At 38.6% G+C, this 18,630-nt stretch overlaps 1 protein-coding gene across 1 annotated transcript in view; it reads left to right on the forward strand.

The window, feature by feature from the left end:
* Nucleotides 1-18,630, forward strand: part of ppp5c (protein phosphatase 5, catalytic subunit) — a 48,467-nt gene that overhangs the window by 20,335 nt on the left and 9,502 nt on the right. The window contains exons 3-7 of the mRNA XM_034168603.1: nucleotides 11,547-11,694; nucleotides 17,726-17,847; nucleotides 17,943-18,008; nucleotides 18,166-18,264; nucleotides 18,398-18,503. Of these exons, the coding sequence (XP_034024494.1) occupies nucleotides 11,547-11,694; nucleotides 17,726-17,847; nucleotides 17,943-18,008; nucleotides 18,166-18,264; nucleotides 18,398-18,503 (541 nt within the window). The remainder of the gene's footprint in view (nucleotides 1-11,546; nucleotides 11,695-17,725; nucleotides 17,848-17,942; nucleotides 18,009-18,165; nucleotides 18,265-18,397; nucleotides 18,504-18,630) is intronic.

Consider the following 18,630-nt stretch of genomic DNA (forward strand, 5'->3'; position numbering starts at 1 on the left):
GAAAAGCTGCACTCCAGAGCCCAGTTTTCACAGGCTATGTTCACGTGCAGCCTCACTGACTAGATTACACCAACCTCATGTGCTTACAGTCTGGTGTCTGGGGAGTGCTGAGCTCCTGACAGCAGACTGCCGATAGATCCAAAACTTGTAAAGATGTGAAAAAATAAATTACCTGGGAAAACAGAACGCGACACCCTAAATTTGACAATTTGTCTGATGGCGCAGCGACATTGTGACATTGCTTAAGGATAGGGATGGGTATCAATAACCGGTTCCTTTTGGGTATCGTTAAGAAATGATTCGATCCACCGACATCAATAAGTTTTTTGCTTAACGATTCCGTTATCGGTCCTTCAGAGTGGCTGTTGTTTTTGGGGGTGTTTGTCAGGAAAATTATAATTTCTCTACATTGATTGGTTAATAAGCATTTGTTGTCGTAAAAGAGTCAAATGTATTACAGATTGTAATATTTTTTAAATTTATTTTTGTTTATATATTAATAATCTAATGATTACCATAGTTATTATATACAGTTTAAGAGAAAGAGACAAAAAGAACCTGAATAAAAACACAACAGAAAATATAAAACACCTAACAATGAACATAAATAAATACATACATACATACATACATAAGTTTAATGACAAGTTTGTTTCAGTCAAACCATATTTTCAATTTGTTAATTTCTTTAGTGATTTCCTCCAGAACTATCTGCCAAATGAGAAAACTGCTGCATCCTAATAAGAGCAGAATACTACTGGAATGAATTTGAATAAGGAAAGTTTTTTTTTTTTTCTCCTCCTCACCAAAATGGATGCTGCACTCACTGCAGTTTATTGTCTGGAATAGCCCCAGATTGCATTTCAGAGCTTCTAGAATTCAAACATTTTCATGCAGGTGGTGTTGGGGGGGTAATTTGGGCTTTCAGCTTTTTTTGTTTTTCACCACTTTCATCCCTGAATATGTGAAATCGTGAGTCACTTTTGTGCGGATTAAAGTTACTAACTGGGACTCCTGTCTTGTTGCGAGAAAGAAACGAGAATCATCCTCCGTTCTGTTCATACAGCTCCAAATGCTGCGCGGCTCTCTGCCGAGTCAAGTTAGAAGGATAGAGTCCAGTCGGAATGAATAACTTCAAAGTGAAACACTGTTTTGTTTATTTTTATTTATGTCCAGAGATCAAGGATACAGTGACCAATTTCATATTTATTTACTTTAAGACTCAATGAAATACATAGAAAACCTGTAAAGCCTACTTTTAGTACAAAATTCACAAGAGGTATCGATATGGAATCGGAATCGATAAGCAGAATCGATAATGGCATCGATATCGTTAAAATCTTATCAATACCCATCTCTACTTAAGGAGAGCCCTGGACTATTGATGTTGTTTAAAAACGCAAAAGTACCTTTTATCTGATTACTTGATTAATCGATTAAATAATTGCTACAACCCCTGGCAAAAATTATGGAATCACCAGCCTCGGAGGATGTTCATTCAGTTGTTTAATTTTGTAGAAAAAAAGCAGATCACAGACATGACACAAAACTAAAATCATTTCAAATGGCAACTTTCTGGCTTTAAGAAACACTATAAGAAATCAGGAAAAAAAATTGTGGCAGTCAGTAAAGGTTTCTCTTTTAGACCAAGCAGAGGGAAAAAAAAAAATGAAATCACTCAATTCTAAGGAAAAAATTATCAATCAATCAATCAGTTTTTTTTATATAGCGCCAAATCACAACAAACAGTTGCCCCAAGGCGCTTTATATTGTAAGGCAAGGCCATACAATAATTATGTAAAACCCCAACGGTCAAAACGACCCCCTGTGAGCAAGCACTTGGCTACAGTGGGAAGGAAAAACTCCCTTTTTAACAGGAAGAAACCTCCAGCAGAACCAGGCTCAGGGAGGGGCAGTCTTCTGCTGGGACTGGTTGGGGCTGAGGGAGAGAACCAGGAAAAAGACATGCTGTGGAGGGGAGCAGAGATCGATCACTAATGATTAAATGCAGAGTGGTGCATACAGAGCAAAAAGAGAAAGAAACAGTGCATCATGGGAACCCTCCAGCAGTCTACGTCTATAGCAGCATAACTAAGGGATGGTTCAGGGTCACCTGATCCAGCCCTAACTATAAGCTTTAGCAAAAAGGAAAGTTTTAAGCCTAATCTTAAAAGTAGAGAGGGTGTCTGTCTCCCTGATCTGAATTGGGAGCTGGTTCCACAGGAGAGGAGCCTGAAAGCTGAAGGCTCTGCCTCCCATTCTACTCTTACAAACCCTAGGAACTACAAGTAAGCCTGCAGTCTGAGAGCGAAGCGCTCTATTGGGGTGATACAGTACTACGAGGTCCCTAAGATAAGATGGGACCTGATTATTCAAAACCTTATAAGTAAGAAGAAGAATTTTAAATTCTATTCTAGAATTAACAGGAAGCCAATGAAGAGAGGCCAATATGGGTGAGATATGCTCTCTCCTTCTAGTCCCCATCAGTACTCTAGCTGCAGCATTTTGAATTAACTGAAGGCTTTTTAGGGAACTTTTAGGACAACCTGATAATAATGAATTACAATAGTCCAGCCTAGAGGAAATAAATGCATGAATTAGTTTTTCAGCATCACTCTGAGACGAGACCTTTCTGATTTTAGAGATATTGCGTAAATGCAAAAAAGCAGTCCTACATATTTATTTAATATGCGCTTTGAATGACATATCCTGATCAAAAATGACTCCAAGATTTCTCACAGTATTACTAGAGGTCAGGGTAATGCCATCCACAGTAAGGATCTGGTTAGACACCATGTTTCTAAGATTTGTGGGGCCAAGTACAATAACTTCAGTTTTATCTGAGTTTAAAAGCAGGAAATTAGAGGTCATCCATGTCTTTATGTCTGTAAGACAATCCTGCAGTTTAGCTAATTGGTGTGTGTCCTCTGGCTTCATGGATAGATAAAGCTGGGTATCATCTGCGTAACAATGAAAATTTAAGCAATACCGTCTAATAATACTGCCTAAGGGAAGCATGTATAAAGTGAATAAAATTGGTCCTAGCACAGAACCTTGTGGAACTCCATAATTAACTTTAGTCTGTGAAGAAGATTCCCCATTACATTCCCCATTTAGCTGTTTTACAACTACCCTTTCAAGAATTTTTGAGAGAAAAGGAAGGTTGGAGATTGGCCTATAATTAGCTAAGATAGCTGGGTCAAGTGATGGCTTTTTAAGTAATGGTTTAATTACTGCCACCTTAAAAGCCTGTGGTACATAGCCAACTAACAAAGATAGATTGATCATATTTAAGATCGAAGCATTAAATAATGGTAGGGCTTCCTTGAGCAGCCTGGTAGGAATGGGGTCTAATAAACATGTTGATGGTTTGGATGAAGTAACTAATGAAAATAACTCAGACAGAACAATCGGAGAGAAAGAGTCTAACCAAATACCGGCATCACTGAAAGCAGCCAAAGATAACGATACGTCTTTGGGATGGTTATGAGTAATTTTTTCTCTAATAGTTAAAATTTTGTTAGCAAAGAAAGTCATGAAGTCATTACTAGTTAAAGTTAATGGAATACTCAGCTCAATAGAGCTCTGACTCTTTGTCAGCCTGGCTACAGTGCTGAAAAGAAACCTGGGGTTGTTCTTATTTTCTTCAATTAGTGATGAGTAGAAAGATGTCCTAGCTTTACGGAGGGCTTTTTTATAGAGCAACAGACTCTTTTTCCAGGCTAAGTGAAGATCTTCTAAATTAGTGAGACGCCATTTCCTCTCCAACTTACGGGTTATCTGCTTTAAGCTACGAGTTTGTGAGTTATACCACGGAGTCAGGCACTTCTGATTTAAAGCTCTCTTTTTTAGAGGAGCTACAGCATCCAAAGTTGTCTTCAATGAGGATGTAAAACTATTGACGAGATACTCTATCTCACTTACAGAGTTTAGGTAGCTACTCTGCACTGTGTTGGTATGGTATATGGCATTAGAGAACATAAAGAAGGAATCATATCCTTAAACCTAGTTACAGCGCTTTCTGAAAGACTTCTAGTGTAATGAAACTTATTCCCCACTGCTGGGTAGTCCATCAGAGTAAATGTAAATGTTATTAAGAAATGATCAGACAGAAGGGAGTTTTCAGGGAATACTGTTAAGTCTTCTATTTCCATACCATAAGTCAGAACAAGATCTAAGATATGATTAAAGTGGTGGGTGGACTCATTTACTTTTTGAGCAAAGCCAGTAGAGTCTAATAATAGATTAAATGCAGTGTTGAGGCTGTCATTCTCAGCATCTGTGTGGATGTTAAAATCGCCCACTATAATTATCTTATCTGAGCTAAGCACTAAGTCAGAAAATTCACAGAGAAACTCACAGTAACGACCAGGTGGACGATAGATAATAACAAATAAAACTGGTTTTTGGGACTTCCAATTTGGATGGACAAGACTAAGAGTCAAGCTTTCAAATGAATTAAAGCTCTGTCTGGGTTTTTGATTAATTAATAAGCTGGAATGGAAGATTGCTACTAATCCTCCGCCCCGGCCCGTGCTACGAGCATTCTGACAGTTAGTGTGACTCGGGGGTGTTGACTCATTTAAACTAACATATTCATCCTGCTGTAACCAGGTTTCTGTAAGGCAGAATAAATTAATATGTTGATCAATTATTATATCATTTACCAACAGGGACTTAGAAGAGAGAGACCTAATGTTTAATAGACCACATTTAACTGTTTTAGTCTGTGGTGCAGTTGAAGGTGCTATATTATTTTTTCTTTTTGAATTTTTATGCTTAAATAGATTTTTGCTGGTTATTGGTAGTCTGGGAGCAGGCACCGTCTCTACGGGGATGGGGTAATGAGGGGATGGCAGGGGGAGAGAAGCTGCAGAGAGGTGTGTAAGACTACAACTCTGCTTCCTGGTCCCAAACCTGGATAGTCACGGTTTGGAGGATTTAAGAAAATTGTCCAGATTTCTAGAAATGAGAGCTGCTCCATCCAAAGTGGGATGGATGCCGTCTCTCCTAACAAGACCAGGTTTTCCCCAGAAGCTTTGCCAATTATCTATGAAGCCCACCTCATTTTTTGGACACCACTCAGACAGCCAGCAATTCAAGGAGAACATGCGGCTAAACATGTCCTCCCGGTCTGATTGGGGAGGGGCCCAGAGAAAACTACAGAGTCGGACATTGTTTTTGCAAAGTTACACACCGATTTAATGTTAATTTTAGTGACCTCCGATTGGCGTAACCGGGTGTCATTACTGCCGACGTGAATTACAATCTTGCCAAATTTACGCTTAGCCTTAGCCAGCAGTTTCAAATTTCCTTCAATGTCGCCTGCTCTGGCCCCCGGAAGACAATTGACTATGGTTGCTGGTGTCGCTAACTTCACATTTCGCAAAACAGAGTCGCCAATAACCAGAGTTTGATCCTCTGCGGGTGTGTCGTCGAGTGGGGAAAAACGGTTAGAGATGTGAACGAGTTGGCGGTGTACATGGGGCTTCTGTTTAGGGCTACGCTTCCTCCTCACAGTCACCCAGTCAGCCTGCTTTCCCGGCTGCTCGGGATCTGCCAGGGGGTAACTAATGGCGGCTAAGCTACCTTGGTCCGCACCGACTACAGGGGCCTGGCTAGCTGTAGAATTTTCCACGGTGCGGAGCCGAGTCTCCAATTCGCCCAGCCTGGCCTCCAAAGCTACGAATAAGCTACACTTATTACAAGTACCGTTACTGCTAAAGGAGGCCGAGGAATAACTAAACATTTCACACCCAGAGCAGAAAAGTGCGGGAGAGACAGGAGGAGCCGCCATGCTAAATCGGCTAAGAGCTAGTAGCTACGCTAAGCTAGCGGATTCCTAAAAACACGCAAAGTGAATAATGTGTAAATAATTTAGAGGTGATTCAGCAGAAGGAGTGCTTTAGTTAAGGCACGTAAAGATTACACTGGGAAACAAATCGTAATCTAGATAACTAGATCAATCTAACTGCGCAGATTAAACAGCTAACAGATACAGAAAAACACCGCTGTGCTCCGGAACAGGAAGTGATACAATACCGCAGTGAGAGCCCTTATGGAATCATGAAAAACAAAAGAACGCTCCAACACATCACTAGTATTTTGTTGCACCACCTCTGGCTTTTATAACAGCTTGCAGTCTCAGGCATGGACTTAATGAGTGACAAACAGTACTCTTCATCAGTCTGGCTCCAACTTTCTCTGATTGCTGTTGCCAGATAAGCTTTGCAGGTTGGACCCTTGTCATGGACCATTTTCTTCAACTTCCACCAAAGATTTTCAGTTGGATTAAGATCCGGACTATCTGCATGCCATGACATTGACCCTATGTGTCTTTTTGCAAGGAATGTTTCCACAGTTTTTGATCTATGGCAAGATGCATTATCATCTTGAAAAATGATTTCATCATCCCCAAACATCCTTTCAATTGATAGGATAAGAAAAGTGTCCAAAATATCAATATAAACTTGTGCATTTATTGATGATGTAATGGTTGTAGAATACTCGATTTCAAAAATACTCTATAGCTGCAGCCCTATTGGACAGGTATCTTTTATGCAGGTAACAAGTTCAAACAGGTGCAGTTAATACAGTTAAGTGCAGAATAGGAGGGCTTCCTAAAGAAAAACTAACATGTCTTTCAGAGCCAGAATTCTTGCTGGTTGGTAGGTGATCAAATACTTTTCATGCAATAAAATGAAATCAAAAATCATACAATGTGATTTTCTAAATTATTATTATTATTATTATTATTTTAGATTCTGCCTCTGAGTTGAAGTGTACATATGATTAAAAATTACAGACCTCTCCATTCTTTGTATGTGGAAAAACCTGCAAAATCGACAGTGGATCAGATACTTATTTGCCTCGCTGGTTGCAAAGCAGAATAACTAAATACTTAAAGATTTGTCTTTTTTTTTTATCTATTTTAAAAAGCCACAACTTGAGCATTTTTAAGTTAACATTAAATATGATGGAAATGTCATTATTTTGTGTTGCATTTCATGTAATTTGATGTTATGCATGTCATAAATAAATGGTTAAAAACATTAATATTGGATGGATGTAGCATTTGCTGCAGTCTCCAAAACTTGGTATATACAGTAGCTAAAAACAGCCATCTAACAAGGATTAACAGATATCCCATAGTGTTTAAAGGATATTTGATGAATCCAGATCCGCCAAGACAAACCCATCGGCCATTACCAAAAGTGGATAGCCTCCTGCTGCTAAACAGAAGGGTAAAAATTGTTTAATATAATTATCATGAAATCCTTTCCTCAATTATTAGCATCCCATCTTTTCCCCCAGGGATGGGAAAAAATTGTATAATATAATTATCTTGAAATCCTTTCCCCAATTATTAACATACCATCTTTTCCCCCAAGGAAGGGGAAACGTTGTACAACATGCTCAGTTTTCCAACTTGCATGTTGCACAAAATGCATGTCAGGGAAAGAAAAATATGGCGGAAAGAAAAGTACGTGACACTGGGCTGTGGGACAGCAGCTTCAGTGTTGATAGGCTGAACTTGTGATGTCTAATGCCGCGTTCGCACCGGACGACATGCGACACCACAAATTTGCTTCCCTTGCCTGGCGATGGACGCGCCACCATCGCCCGGTGTGTCGCAATGCTTTCGCTGTTAAAATTCACCCCAATGCATCATCAAATAGGAGGAGCTTCCATTCCGCTTGCCGTCAAGTCAACATGACAGTCCTTGATCACACGGAGAGTGTTGCTGTGCTCTATTTGTTGTGGAAAGCTGACAAACGTCACTAGTGGTGCCGTCCCCAGGTTCACACCATCCTCTTGAGATGGTCCGAATTCAGGGAGTTTCATTATTTGCTGCAGGAGCTGCGTCTGGATGACGGCTGCTTTCAGCTGTACTTCTGTCTCTCCAGGACCCAGTTTGAGGACCTCCTCCTCTGTTCGTGTGCGCACATGTGAACAATTAAAAAAAAAATCTGGCTGCTGTGCTGCTGCTGTCTCCCCTCAAACTGTCATAATTGTTATAAACCAGTCACCATTTGTTTTATTATACATCTGTGTAGTTAATAAATAAAATAATCTTAATGGACAATTCGTTCACGCGTGCATGTGGAAAAAAAACTGGCTGCTGCGGTTCTGCTGCTCGCTTTCCCCTCAAACTCTGTCATAATTATGAAATAAAGGACAAAAGAGACATAAGTCCCGCTCACAGGTTTGCTGCCAGAGACAGGACATGTCCACACCAAGTATGAACTCCAGACATCTCCACGTCACTACATATCCAGTCCCTAATTGGTCATCGTGGCGCAACAAGACGAAAAAGTTCATTTTTTTCAACTTGGGGAGGAGGGCAACGCGACGAGATATTGCACCACAAATGTGCCAATCGCTCAAAATCGCTTCATTCGCGTCGCTTCATTTACCTCCATCATGTCGCATTGCATGGCTTGGACTTTTGTGCCGCCACAACGCGTCTTTCCATAGGGATTACATGGCAACCTGTCGCCGCCTTCGCTCGCGTGTCGTCCGTTGTGAACGTGGTATAAGAAATTTCCAAACCCAAAATCAAAACCCACATGTAAGGTTGAAAGTTATTGATGGAGTTTATGGCTATGATTTTCTGGTAATTTGAAAATATTCATAAGAAAAAAAAAAAATTGGGAGGTGATTATTTTGCTCTTTCGATGAAGAATTTTGCATTTTTCCTTGTAAGTGCCAGCCTTGCTTATCTAAAAGTAGAATCTCTCTCCAAAACCCAACTACTGTAGCTGGAGGTGTGAAAAAAGAGAGAGACTTGCCTCTGGTCACCCAGTCTTTCTGCTCCTCCAATGAGCTCCAAATTTTAATACAGTAAATGTTCAGGGCCTGTCTCTTCACTTAGGGCTGATTTGTTGGTGTTTTTCATCATTACATGTTTTGCACACTTGGCACTGGGGATGGGTATTGATAAGATTTTATTGATATTGATTCTGCTTATCGATCTGATTCCTTATCGATTCCCTTATCGATACCTCTTGTGCATTTTCTGTGTACTAAAAGTATGCTTTACAGGTTTTCTATGTCAAAAACATTTTAAATTGGTCACTGGATCCTTGATCTCTGGACGTAAATAAAAATAAGTAAAGTCTGTAGTTTTTGTCAAAAGCATTTCCTTTCAGACATTTTGGCATGAATGTCTCTCCATACCTCTGAGCTGAGCTCAGCCGGCTGCTGTACATCAGCGCAGGACGTCTCATTTTGGGAGCGGTAAAAAAAAAAAGTTTTGATCGATTGCAGTTTATTTGTATTACACCAGTTGGAAAGAGGTGTCAATTGATTTAAACGGTGTTTCACTTTGAATTTATTAATTCCGACTGGACTCTATCATTATAACTTGACTCGGCAGAGAGCGGTGCAGCGTTCGGAGCTGTGTGAACAGAACGGAGGATGATTCTTGTATCCTTCTCACAACAAGACAGGAGTCCCAGTTAGTGACTTTATCCTCACAAAAGTGACTCACGATTGACATATTCAGGGATGAAAGTGGTGAAAACCCCCCCCCCCAAAAAAGCTGAAACCCAAAATTACCCCCCAACACCACCTGCACAAAAATTATTGAATTCTAGAAGCTCTGAAATGCAATCTGGGACTATTGCAGACAATAAACTACAGTGAGTGCAGCATCCATTTAGGTGAGGGGGAAAATGACCCAACTTTCTTAACCCAACTTATTCAAATTCATTCCAGGAGTATTCTGCTCTTACTAGGATGCAGAAGTTTTCTAGCTTGGCAGATAGTTCTGGAGAAAATCACTGAAGAAATTAACAAATTGAAAATATGGTTTGACCGAAAGAAATTGTCATTAAACTTAAATAAAACAGCGATGAAGTTGAGGTGTAAGAGTCACTAGGTGTTCACAGGAAACACTTATTTATTTCTATATTTATTTATTTTCATTGTTAGTTGGTTTTATCTTTTCTGTTGTTTTGTTTCATCTAGTTCTTTTTCTCTAAAATTGTAGCATTATTAGTTATTATTACTATTATTGTTGTTATTGCTATTATTATTAATATGAATAAAATAAATTTAAAAAAAAATTACAGTTTGACTCCTTTATGACAGCAAACGCTGAGCCATTAATTATACAGAAAACAAATGCACACAAACGTGCTGAGACGCGAACAGCTTAATGCTAACTTTAACATTGAAAATGCCATAGCTATGCTAACACGTTAGCATCTGTCCCATTTTTATGTTATAAAATACATCTATCAACTGTTTCAGAAGACCATAATAGGTCGATTTAACATAAAAAAAGGTAACTATTACTCACAGACATATGCTCTTTGGGGTTTCAGTGTGGGGAAAATTAAGATAAAGCGAAATAAAACAATGAATCAACGAAGCAGGAGATTGAAGCATTGCTTCGATCTGCGAATCACTGCTTCGATTGGTTCAAGGTTAAACCGTGCTGCATAAAAGTTGATTACAGACCCACTTCAGGGTCTATAATCAATGTAGAGAAATGATCATTTTCTTGACAAACACCCCCAAAAACAACAGCCACTCTGAAGGACCCATGAGGGAATCGTTAAGCATAAAGACTGGTGATGTTGGTGGATCAAATCATTTCTTAAGGATTCTCGAAAGGAACCAGTTCTCGATACCATTCCCTACTTGGCACTTTTCCCAACCTTTATTTTGAAACTCTGAATCATCAGAAGTCACAAAGCCTGACTGCACACTACCTCCCCTCAGTACCAGATTTTATTTTATTTTATTTTTTTGCATCATCATCTCATGTCATCATCAGTCAATCGGTCACAAGTTTCTCTGATCATAGTACAGATCATAGTACAGGCCTGGCAGGCTGTCAGTTCAACAAGGCCAAACACATTATTATTATTATTATTATTATTATTATTGATTTATTATTATTATTTTTTTTTTTGAAAGATAGCTACAAATATTACTTCACAAATCGATAATAATGTGTTTGGACGCATTTGTGTAGCACTGTGCCAGCCTGTTTCGAGTAGGAGGGAAAAATGTCAGAGGGGCTTGTTCCTGTTGTAAGCCCCTCATTGACAGTCGACTTATAATGACTTAGTGGAGAGTGACACCATGCACACATTTCCTTCTGTAGACATCCTCAGTTCTGATGACATTCACATTTTCAGTGGTGGCAAGAAGAGTTTTACTTAGTGTTTTGAGAATGAGCTGGACAGTTACATCGTGGTGCTGCTTAGCCCGTGGTGGTGTTTGCTTTCTAAATCAGCACTGCACTGATTTAAAGCATGAAAAGATGAACTTCTTTTAAAACAAAAAGGGGGGGGCAGGTTGAAAAATGCCAGTGTTATCTTTTAAGTTTGATATGGCCTATACATAAAAATTTGTCAGTTGAACTGCAAACTGAATTTTAGATAATAAACTATACACTGACACCCTCTATAATTGCTGCAGTATCCTCTTCTTTGTAGCTACGCTCTTATGTATTTCCCCAAATATTTGATCCCAATAAATCAAGAAATACATGTATTCCTTCCTAATTTCTTTCTTTTTTCCTCTCTTAGGTAGTGAGAGTTCGACCAAATGACAAGGATGCAAGAATGAAGTATCAGGAATGCAACAGGATTGTGAAACAGAAAGCTTTTGAGAGAGCCATTGCCAGTGATGAGAGAAAAAAATCTGTTGTGGACTCTCTGGACATTGAAAACATGAGTGAGTATTCTGTGGTTTAGATTTCATTTATATAACTTGAATTAAATATTTAAGCCTGTCAGTGTTACAAAGAGCACTTTCTTTTATTTGCTCCATTTTGCTATATTGAATATTAGGGGAAATAATGTCATTTGGCAGACCACACTAACCAGGACTCCAGACTAACCTTTTTCTTTTAGTAGAAACACTGTTACCCCTTAAGTGCAAAAGCAGAAAATCTGGGTGGGTAAACCTTAAATCATCGTGCAGTGGAATTATTCACATTTCCCCCAACTTTATCTTTATTACTGATAAATGCTTTGGCAACCTCGGCCATTACTGTCAGAAACATTCTTTTGTGATTGGAATTAATATTCAAATACAACATTTACATGTGAAAAATAATCACTTGGAAAATAAGAAACTGGTATTGAGGCATAAAAGCGTTCTCCTTATGTGATCCTCAGATGCAGTTCTCATTGACATAAAGCTAACTGAACCACATTAGACACTTTTATTATTATTATTGTAATATCTAAATGATTATATATTTCAGCCTAGACTTTGATATTTATATTTCAGTACAAATTCTTTCATTTTACTTCTCATTTTAGAGGATAATTCCTCTAAAATTCCTTCAAATTCATAATTTAAACACAAGAATTAGTATTATTATGGAGGTGGTATTCATTTTAAAACTTATTTGGTGCATCTGTCTTAAAAACAAAACAAACTTGAAAGTTAGACATTTTTCACTGTGAGTAAATGATACTGGAATTTTGTCAAAATTTCTTTCTGATGCCAGACAGTGGACATTTTTCTGAAGCCCTGCACTGTGCTAAAAGCTCCGTGCACTCCTTGTGAAGGCAAAGAAACAGAATCTATTCCGGTGTTGCAGACCGAATGGTCCGCCCCTCAAAGTTGGTCCGTCCTGCCTCCACTGCGCATGTGTCGTTTCAGAGCTCAGCAGCTCATCTGAGACAGAGTCTCTTCGACCCAAAGCGATCAAATGGATTAATGGGATTATTAACCATCAATGACTCTGTATTGTGCATTGATTACACCCTACTTGATGTACTGTGCTGAAGTTTGGGGTAATAACTATAAAACTACATTGCAATCATTATTTATCCTTCAAAAAGAGCATTTAGACTAATCCACAATTCAGGGTTTTGGGATCATACCAATCCATTGTTTATTAAGTCAAAGATATTAAAACTTTATGATTTCATTTAAGACTGTTCAGTTGATGCATAAAGCGAAAAATAAACAATTACCTTTCAGAATTCAAGAATATTTTATGCACAGAGAAGGAATGTAAGGGGTTTGTATTATTTTAAAATTGCTGGCGCTAGGACGACTAGGAGGTGCTTTTGTGTCTCCATTTGTTGCCCCCCAAAAATGGAATAATTTACCAAGCCATGTCCAGATATCAACCGGTTCAAATATTTATACAAAGAAATGGTATTTTCTAGATATGTCTTAGATGAATGTGGTTGAGTTGTGTTATATGTCGATGCTGTTATTTTGGAACCTTTGTGTGTGTGTTTTTTTTTTTTTTTTTTTAAGTTTGTTTTGGGTGCTGTCTGAATAAATATTTGACTTATCTGTAGCTATGTGCTGTTGTTCAGATTGTGTTTGGATATAAATGTCTATGATCAGGCATATATGCCTGGATTGATTTAACTTCATACAGGGGTGTAGGCATTGATAAGCGTTGCTTCTACCTACGCCTTTAGGGACCATGTATTTTGTTTATTTTCTTATTTCTTTTCACCTTTGATTTTTCTGTTATGAGTTTGGTTGTTTGTATACAAGTAAATTTGTGTTATGCATGGTTGTCGAATAAATTCAGATTCAAATGACAAGGTAAAATCTCTTAAATCATTCTAAAGTCAGTTTTAAGCAGAAACGAGGCGAAACTCTAACGCTTTGAAATAACCTATGTGCAGTGCACGCATCAGCTAGCAGCTGGTGTAGCTGTGGCGCTCTGATCACCTCCTCCTTCTTTTATGATGAAAATGCTGACTTTATGTGTAAATGATTGTTGTACAAAAGCTTCAGATATCTGTCAGTGAGATAGATGATGACTGGAGTGCAGTTTGAAGCAGAAGCTGTGCTAATTGGTGAACTGCGGCTAATGACGCATGCATAGTCAAGGCAGGGCGGACCAATTTTTAAGGGGGACCATTCGCTTAGTGACATCAGTGAACTCCACATGCCATGTATACTGTGTGGTTATGTAAAATTTGCTTCCTTTTATATTTACCTTGTTTTTTTTTTTTAAGAGTGAGGGCATCTAAATTGAAGCCTGAGTTGACTAATCACTCCCAGACTCTCCCCTGCACTCTCTTGCACATAGCCTATACTGGCAAACTCACTAATGGAGGGATCAGCAAATTTGCAGATCACTTGTGTGTGAGTGGTGGTTGTTTTTTAAAGTACCTTCTCTGTCTCAAAATGGTCACATTTGCTGCTGTTTGCTCAGTCTGGAGCTCTGCTAACATAACACAGACTGTCATTAATAACGCTCTTCATGAACATGAATGTCATTGCAAAACTGAACTTTCATTGATTTCTTTGAGCTGTTTCTTTTTCTGAGGCAGCGTGATTATACAATAGCCATCTTTAATAGAAAAATAATGGTGAGCAGGTTTTATTTGGAGTTTTCTGAAAACAGATTAAAAATTACATACAGTATACAAGGTCAAAATATACACACTCACTAAGATTATTAAGTAATTGTGAATGTTACAAATTTTAAGTAGCCAAGGCTTCTCAACTTACTTTTAGTGATCATCATGGACTACAGTTGGTCAAATCTCTGGGACAACAATAAAAAGGGTTTATTTGACAACACCCACTGGAGAATGTTCAAAGAGCTCAAGGCAGGTCGCGGAAAGAGGATTGTAGCTTTTCAAAAGTTAGGAATCTGAGTCCATTTTTGTTTTTTGTTTGTTTGTTTTTTTGTGGTGGTGGTGGGGGGGTCACATAACCAAGGTCTGGAAAAAGACCCAAATTGAGCTGAGAGAAAACTGAAAGCCCCCACAAACAAACAAACAAGGCACAGACCTGCCATAAGCTGAAAGCTGGTGGAACAGAAGTGTCACTGTTTATAGTCAGTTCTTACACCACCATGGACAAAGCTCCTGCTCTGAAACCTTTACTTTTCAAGCTCCTCTAACGTTTGCAGCTGACCATATGGAGAAAGAAAGAAAGAATGAAACCTTCTAGAGGAAGGTTTTCTGGACAGATGAGGCAATGATTGAGTTGTATAACCTGTGACCATTACTCCGCCAAACATACGGCTGTAGAGGAATCCCTAGAACACTGAACCAACTGTTAAGTGGGTACACAGCCCAAAGCATCATGTTCTGGGCTATGTTGCTGCCAGTGGATCTGCTGCATTACACAAAGTGGATGGAATAAATGAACAACCACCACCTCAATGTTCTACAGCAAACTTTCAAAGCATCAGTTAGACATTTATGAACACAGCTGGGTGTTCTAACATGACAATGGCCCCAAACACACCGGAAGTGGTTGTGGAATGGATAAAGCAGGTAAAAATTATGCTTTGGGAATGGCCTGCTCACATTCCTGGCGTCAACCTATTGAAAATATCTCTATGGTGCGTATAAGTTGAGTCCATACTAGGAGGCCGACTTTGAATTTTTTCATATCTGTCAAAATTGTTATAAATCAAATCGCTCTTGAAATGTGAAGGTGCAAGGTTAATTTTGGTTGGAATACTGTTTTTTGTCAGATCTTGAAACATGGCCTGCAGTGTAGAAAACATTATACAACTGTATAGATGTATACTTATTATATTATAAAGTAAAATCTTAATTCAAAGCATCAATTGTGACAGGAGAACACAAATGGACAGCTGTAAATAAAATGGGTTATACAAAATTAAACACAACACAAAAACAAAACCAAAAGAAGTCTAAATTGTGACCAATGACAAAACGTCTAAGTTTTACAGTAGAACACACTGAATGTGTTGGTTGACTCCACATAAATGGTAGGTTATACAAAATAAAAACCCAAGAGAACCCTGTATTTGTTAGATGACTTCAAATAAGTTAAGAACTTAAAAAGACTAAATTCTGACTTTTCAAAATGTTTAAAGTTTTACAGAAAAACACTGAGTTTCCTGGTCAACTCCCAATAAAGGAAAAAACAATATATACTTACACACACACACAGAGAGAGAGTTATGTTGAAAATAATAGCAGTGTAAAGCTCAAAATCCTTATAATGGCTTTTATTTCTATACTTGCAAATACATTAGGAACATTACACATTCTATTTCAAATCAAAGCTTGAAGAAAAATGAATCAAATTTATTACTGTACAGAAAGTGAAGAAAACTGCCTATTGGGTGTTCAATTTTTTTTTTTTTTTTTTTAAGCAGTATCTGCATTTTTCTTTACAAACTCAAACATTTACTGTATGCAGTGTATCCGGAAAGTATTCAGTGCTTCAGTTTTTTTTTTTTTTTCACATTTTTTTATGTTACAAGCCTTCTTCCAAAATGGATGAAATTCATTTTTTTCCCTCAACATTCTGCACACCCATTCTGCAGTACCCCATAAGGACAATGTGAAAAACATTTTGATAGATTTTTGCAAATTTATTAAAAAACAACACAAACAACAGCAAAAAAAAAAAAAAAAAAAAAACCTAAGAAATCACATGTACATTGCCATGAAGCTCGAATTGAGCTCAGGTACATCCTGTTTCCACTGATCATCCTTGAGATGTTTCTGCAGCTTAATTGGAGTCCACCTGGGGTAAATTCAATTGATTGGACATGATGTGGAAAGGCACACATCTGTCTACATATAAGATCCCACAGTTGCCAATGCATGTCAGAGCACAAACCAAGCATGAAGTCAAAGGAATTGTCTGAGACAGGAGTGTCTCGATGGACAAATCTGGGGAAGGGCACAGAAACATCTGCTGCGTTGAAGGTCTCAGTGAGCACAGTGGCCTCCATCATCTGTAAATGGAAGAAGTTTAGATCCACCAGGACTCTTCATAGAGCTGGCTACCCATCTAAACTGAGCAATCGGGGGAGAAGGGCATTAGTCAGGGAGGTGACCAAGAACCTGATGGTCACTCTGTCAGAGCTCCATTACTCAGTGGAGAGAGGAGAACCTTCCAGAAGGACAGCCATCTTTGCAGTAATCCACCAGTCAGGCCTGTATGGTATCCTGTGAATCACTGAACTAATATTTAGTTGTATCACCACTGCTTCTGAGAACTGCTTCACATCTGTATTGCATGTACTCGACCAACTTCTGGCACCTGTGAACAGATATTCCAGCCCAGGATGATGTGGGGTGACATCAAAACAACTTGTATGACTTGTTCAGTGGTGCCCAGGTTTCAGCCCTTCTTACCTTAGTGGCAGTGTCACACTTAATTATTCTCAAGTCTTTTGCAGTTTATTTGTGTCTTCGCCACATGTATCTTGTGACTCCGTTGTCTATTTGCAACAAAATATTTGATTGCTTAGCAAATATGACTCAATAACGTTTTGATGCTATCAAAATATGTAAATTGCAGTCAGATTACGCATGGACCACCGTCGGATGGGTGTCCCATTTCGATGGCGCCTGGAGAATTGTGAACATGTGTGTCACACTCAGGGCCATCAGCCAATTTTGACCAACTGTGTGGACTTACACAGATGGCTGTCAGAACACATCGGACACCTTTCAGTGTGTGTCAATTCAGAAATCCTATGCCACTTTGCGTGATTCCAGCTATGTATGACGGGGGTATAAAAGTTTGCACGATACTCACTATTTTGATGTCGTTGTGGTGCAAAAAGCTAAAATGACAAATATCACATCTGCCCAAATTTTACCTGAATATAGGTGTGCTGCATGTATGTTTTTGACCCTCTGACTTTTCTTTTGAAAGGTGATGTTCTATCATTTTGCCCCAGAAAAAGAACACATCAAAGAAACTACTGAAAGGCCCAGTACTGCCATTGCATTCACTCATGACATTCTGATCTGAAATTAAAATGTTACAGCAATTGAGGATGACTACGTTGGCCCAAAACTTGAAGATGGGAAGGTTACGTTGAAGTTTATGAAGGAAATGATGGACTGGTTTAAGGAACAGAAGAAACTTCACAGAAAGTGTGCTTATCAGGTGAACATCTTCTATGATCATGACAAATACACATTAAAGCCAAAATGAGCAGTCTGTTGTAATTAGTTTTTTTTCTTGTGTGTGTGTTCATTCAGATTTTGGTGCAGGTGAAAGATGTTTTATCCAAACTTCCAAGTCTTGTTGAAATTACATTAAAAGAGGTGAGGACTTGACTGATAACTTGTAAAGTTTTCAATATCATTTGTTTGTATTTTTTCATAGGCAGTGAGTTTCACAGAAAGCTCATAATTATGTTTGATGTTGTTGGCAGGATTGTTTACCCATTGTTCTATAGTTGTCCTTTGCTCTCTTCCACAGACAGAATCAATTACTATATGTGGTGACACACATGGACAATACTATGATCTTCTCAACATGTTCAAGTTAAATGGCTTACCCTCAGAGACCAATCCTTATGTATCCTTTCTCTTTGTCAGTTTTTAAATGTCTTGCATGTTCTTTTTTTGAGGATTGCGACACTCTGTGTTTAACACAATGATATTGGCCACAAAAGCCCAAAAGTGTCATAGTACTTGACCACAGAATTCAGCTCTTCAATGGCGACTTTGTGGACCGTGGCTCTTTTTCTGTTGAGGTTATTCTTACCCTCTTTGGCTTCAAGCTGCTCTATCCTGACTGTTTCCACTTGCTACGAGGTGAGAATGCTCACTTTGTACCTCTGCATTTATCTGTTTTGTTATCAGCAGCTGTTAATGTGTTATGGTACCTTTACACTTGCATGAATTTGAGCCGCACACTGGTATGCAATATGCTGTGCCAGGG

This window comes from Thalassophryne amazonica, chromosome 4 (genome assembly GCF_902500255.1).
Source record: "Thalassophryne amazonica chromosome 4, fThaAma1.1, whole genome shotgun sequence".
Classification (NCBI taxonomy): domain Eukaryota; kingdom Metazoa; phylum Chordata; class Actinopteri; order Batrachoidiformes; family Batrachoididae; genus Thalassophryne; species Thalassophryne amazonica.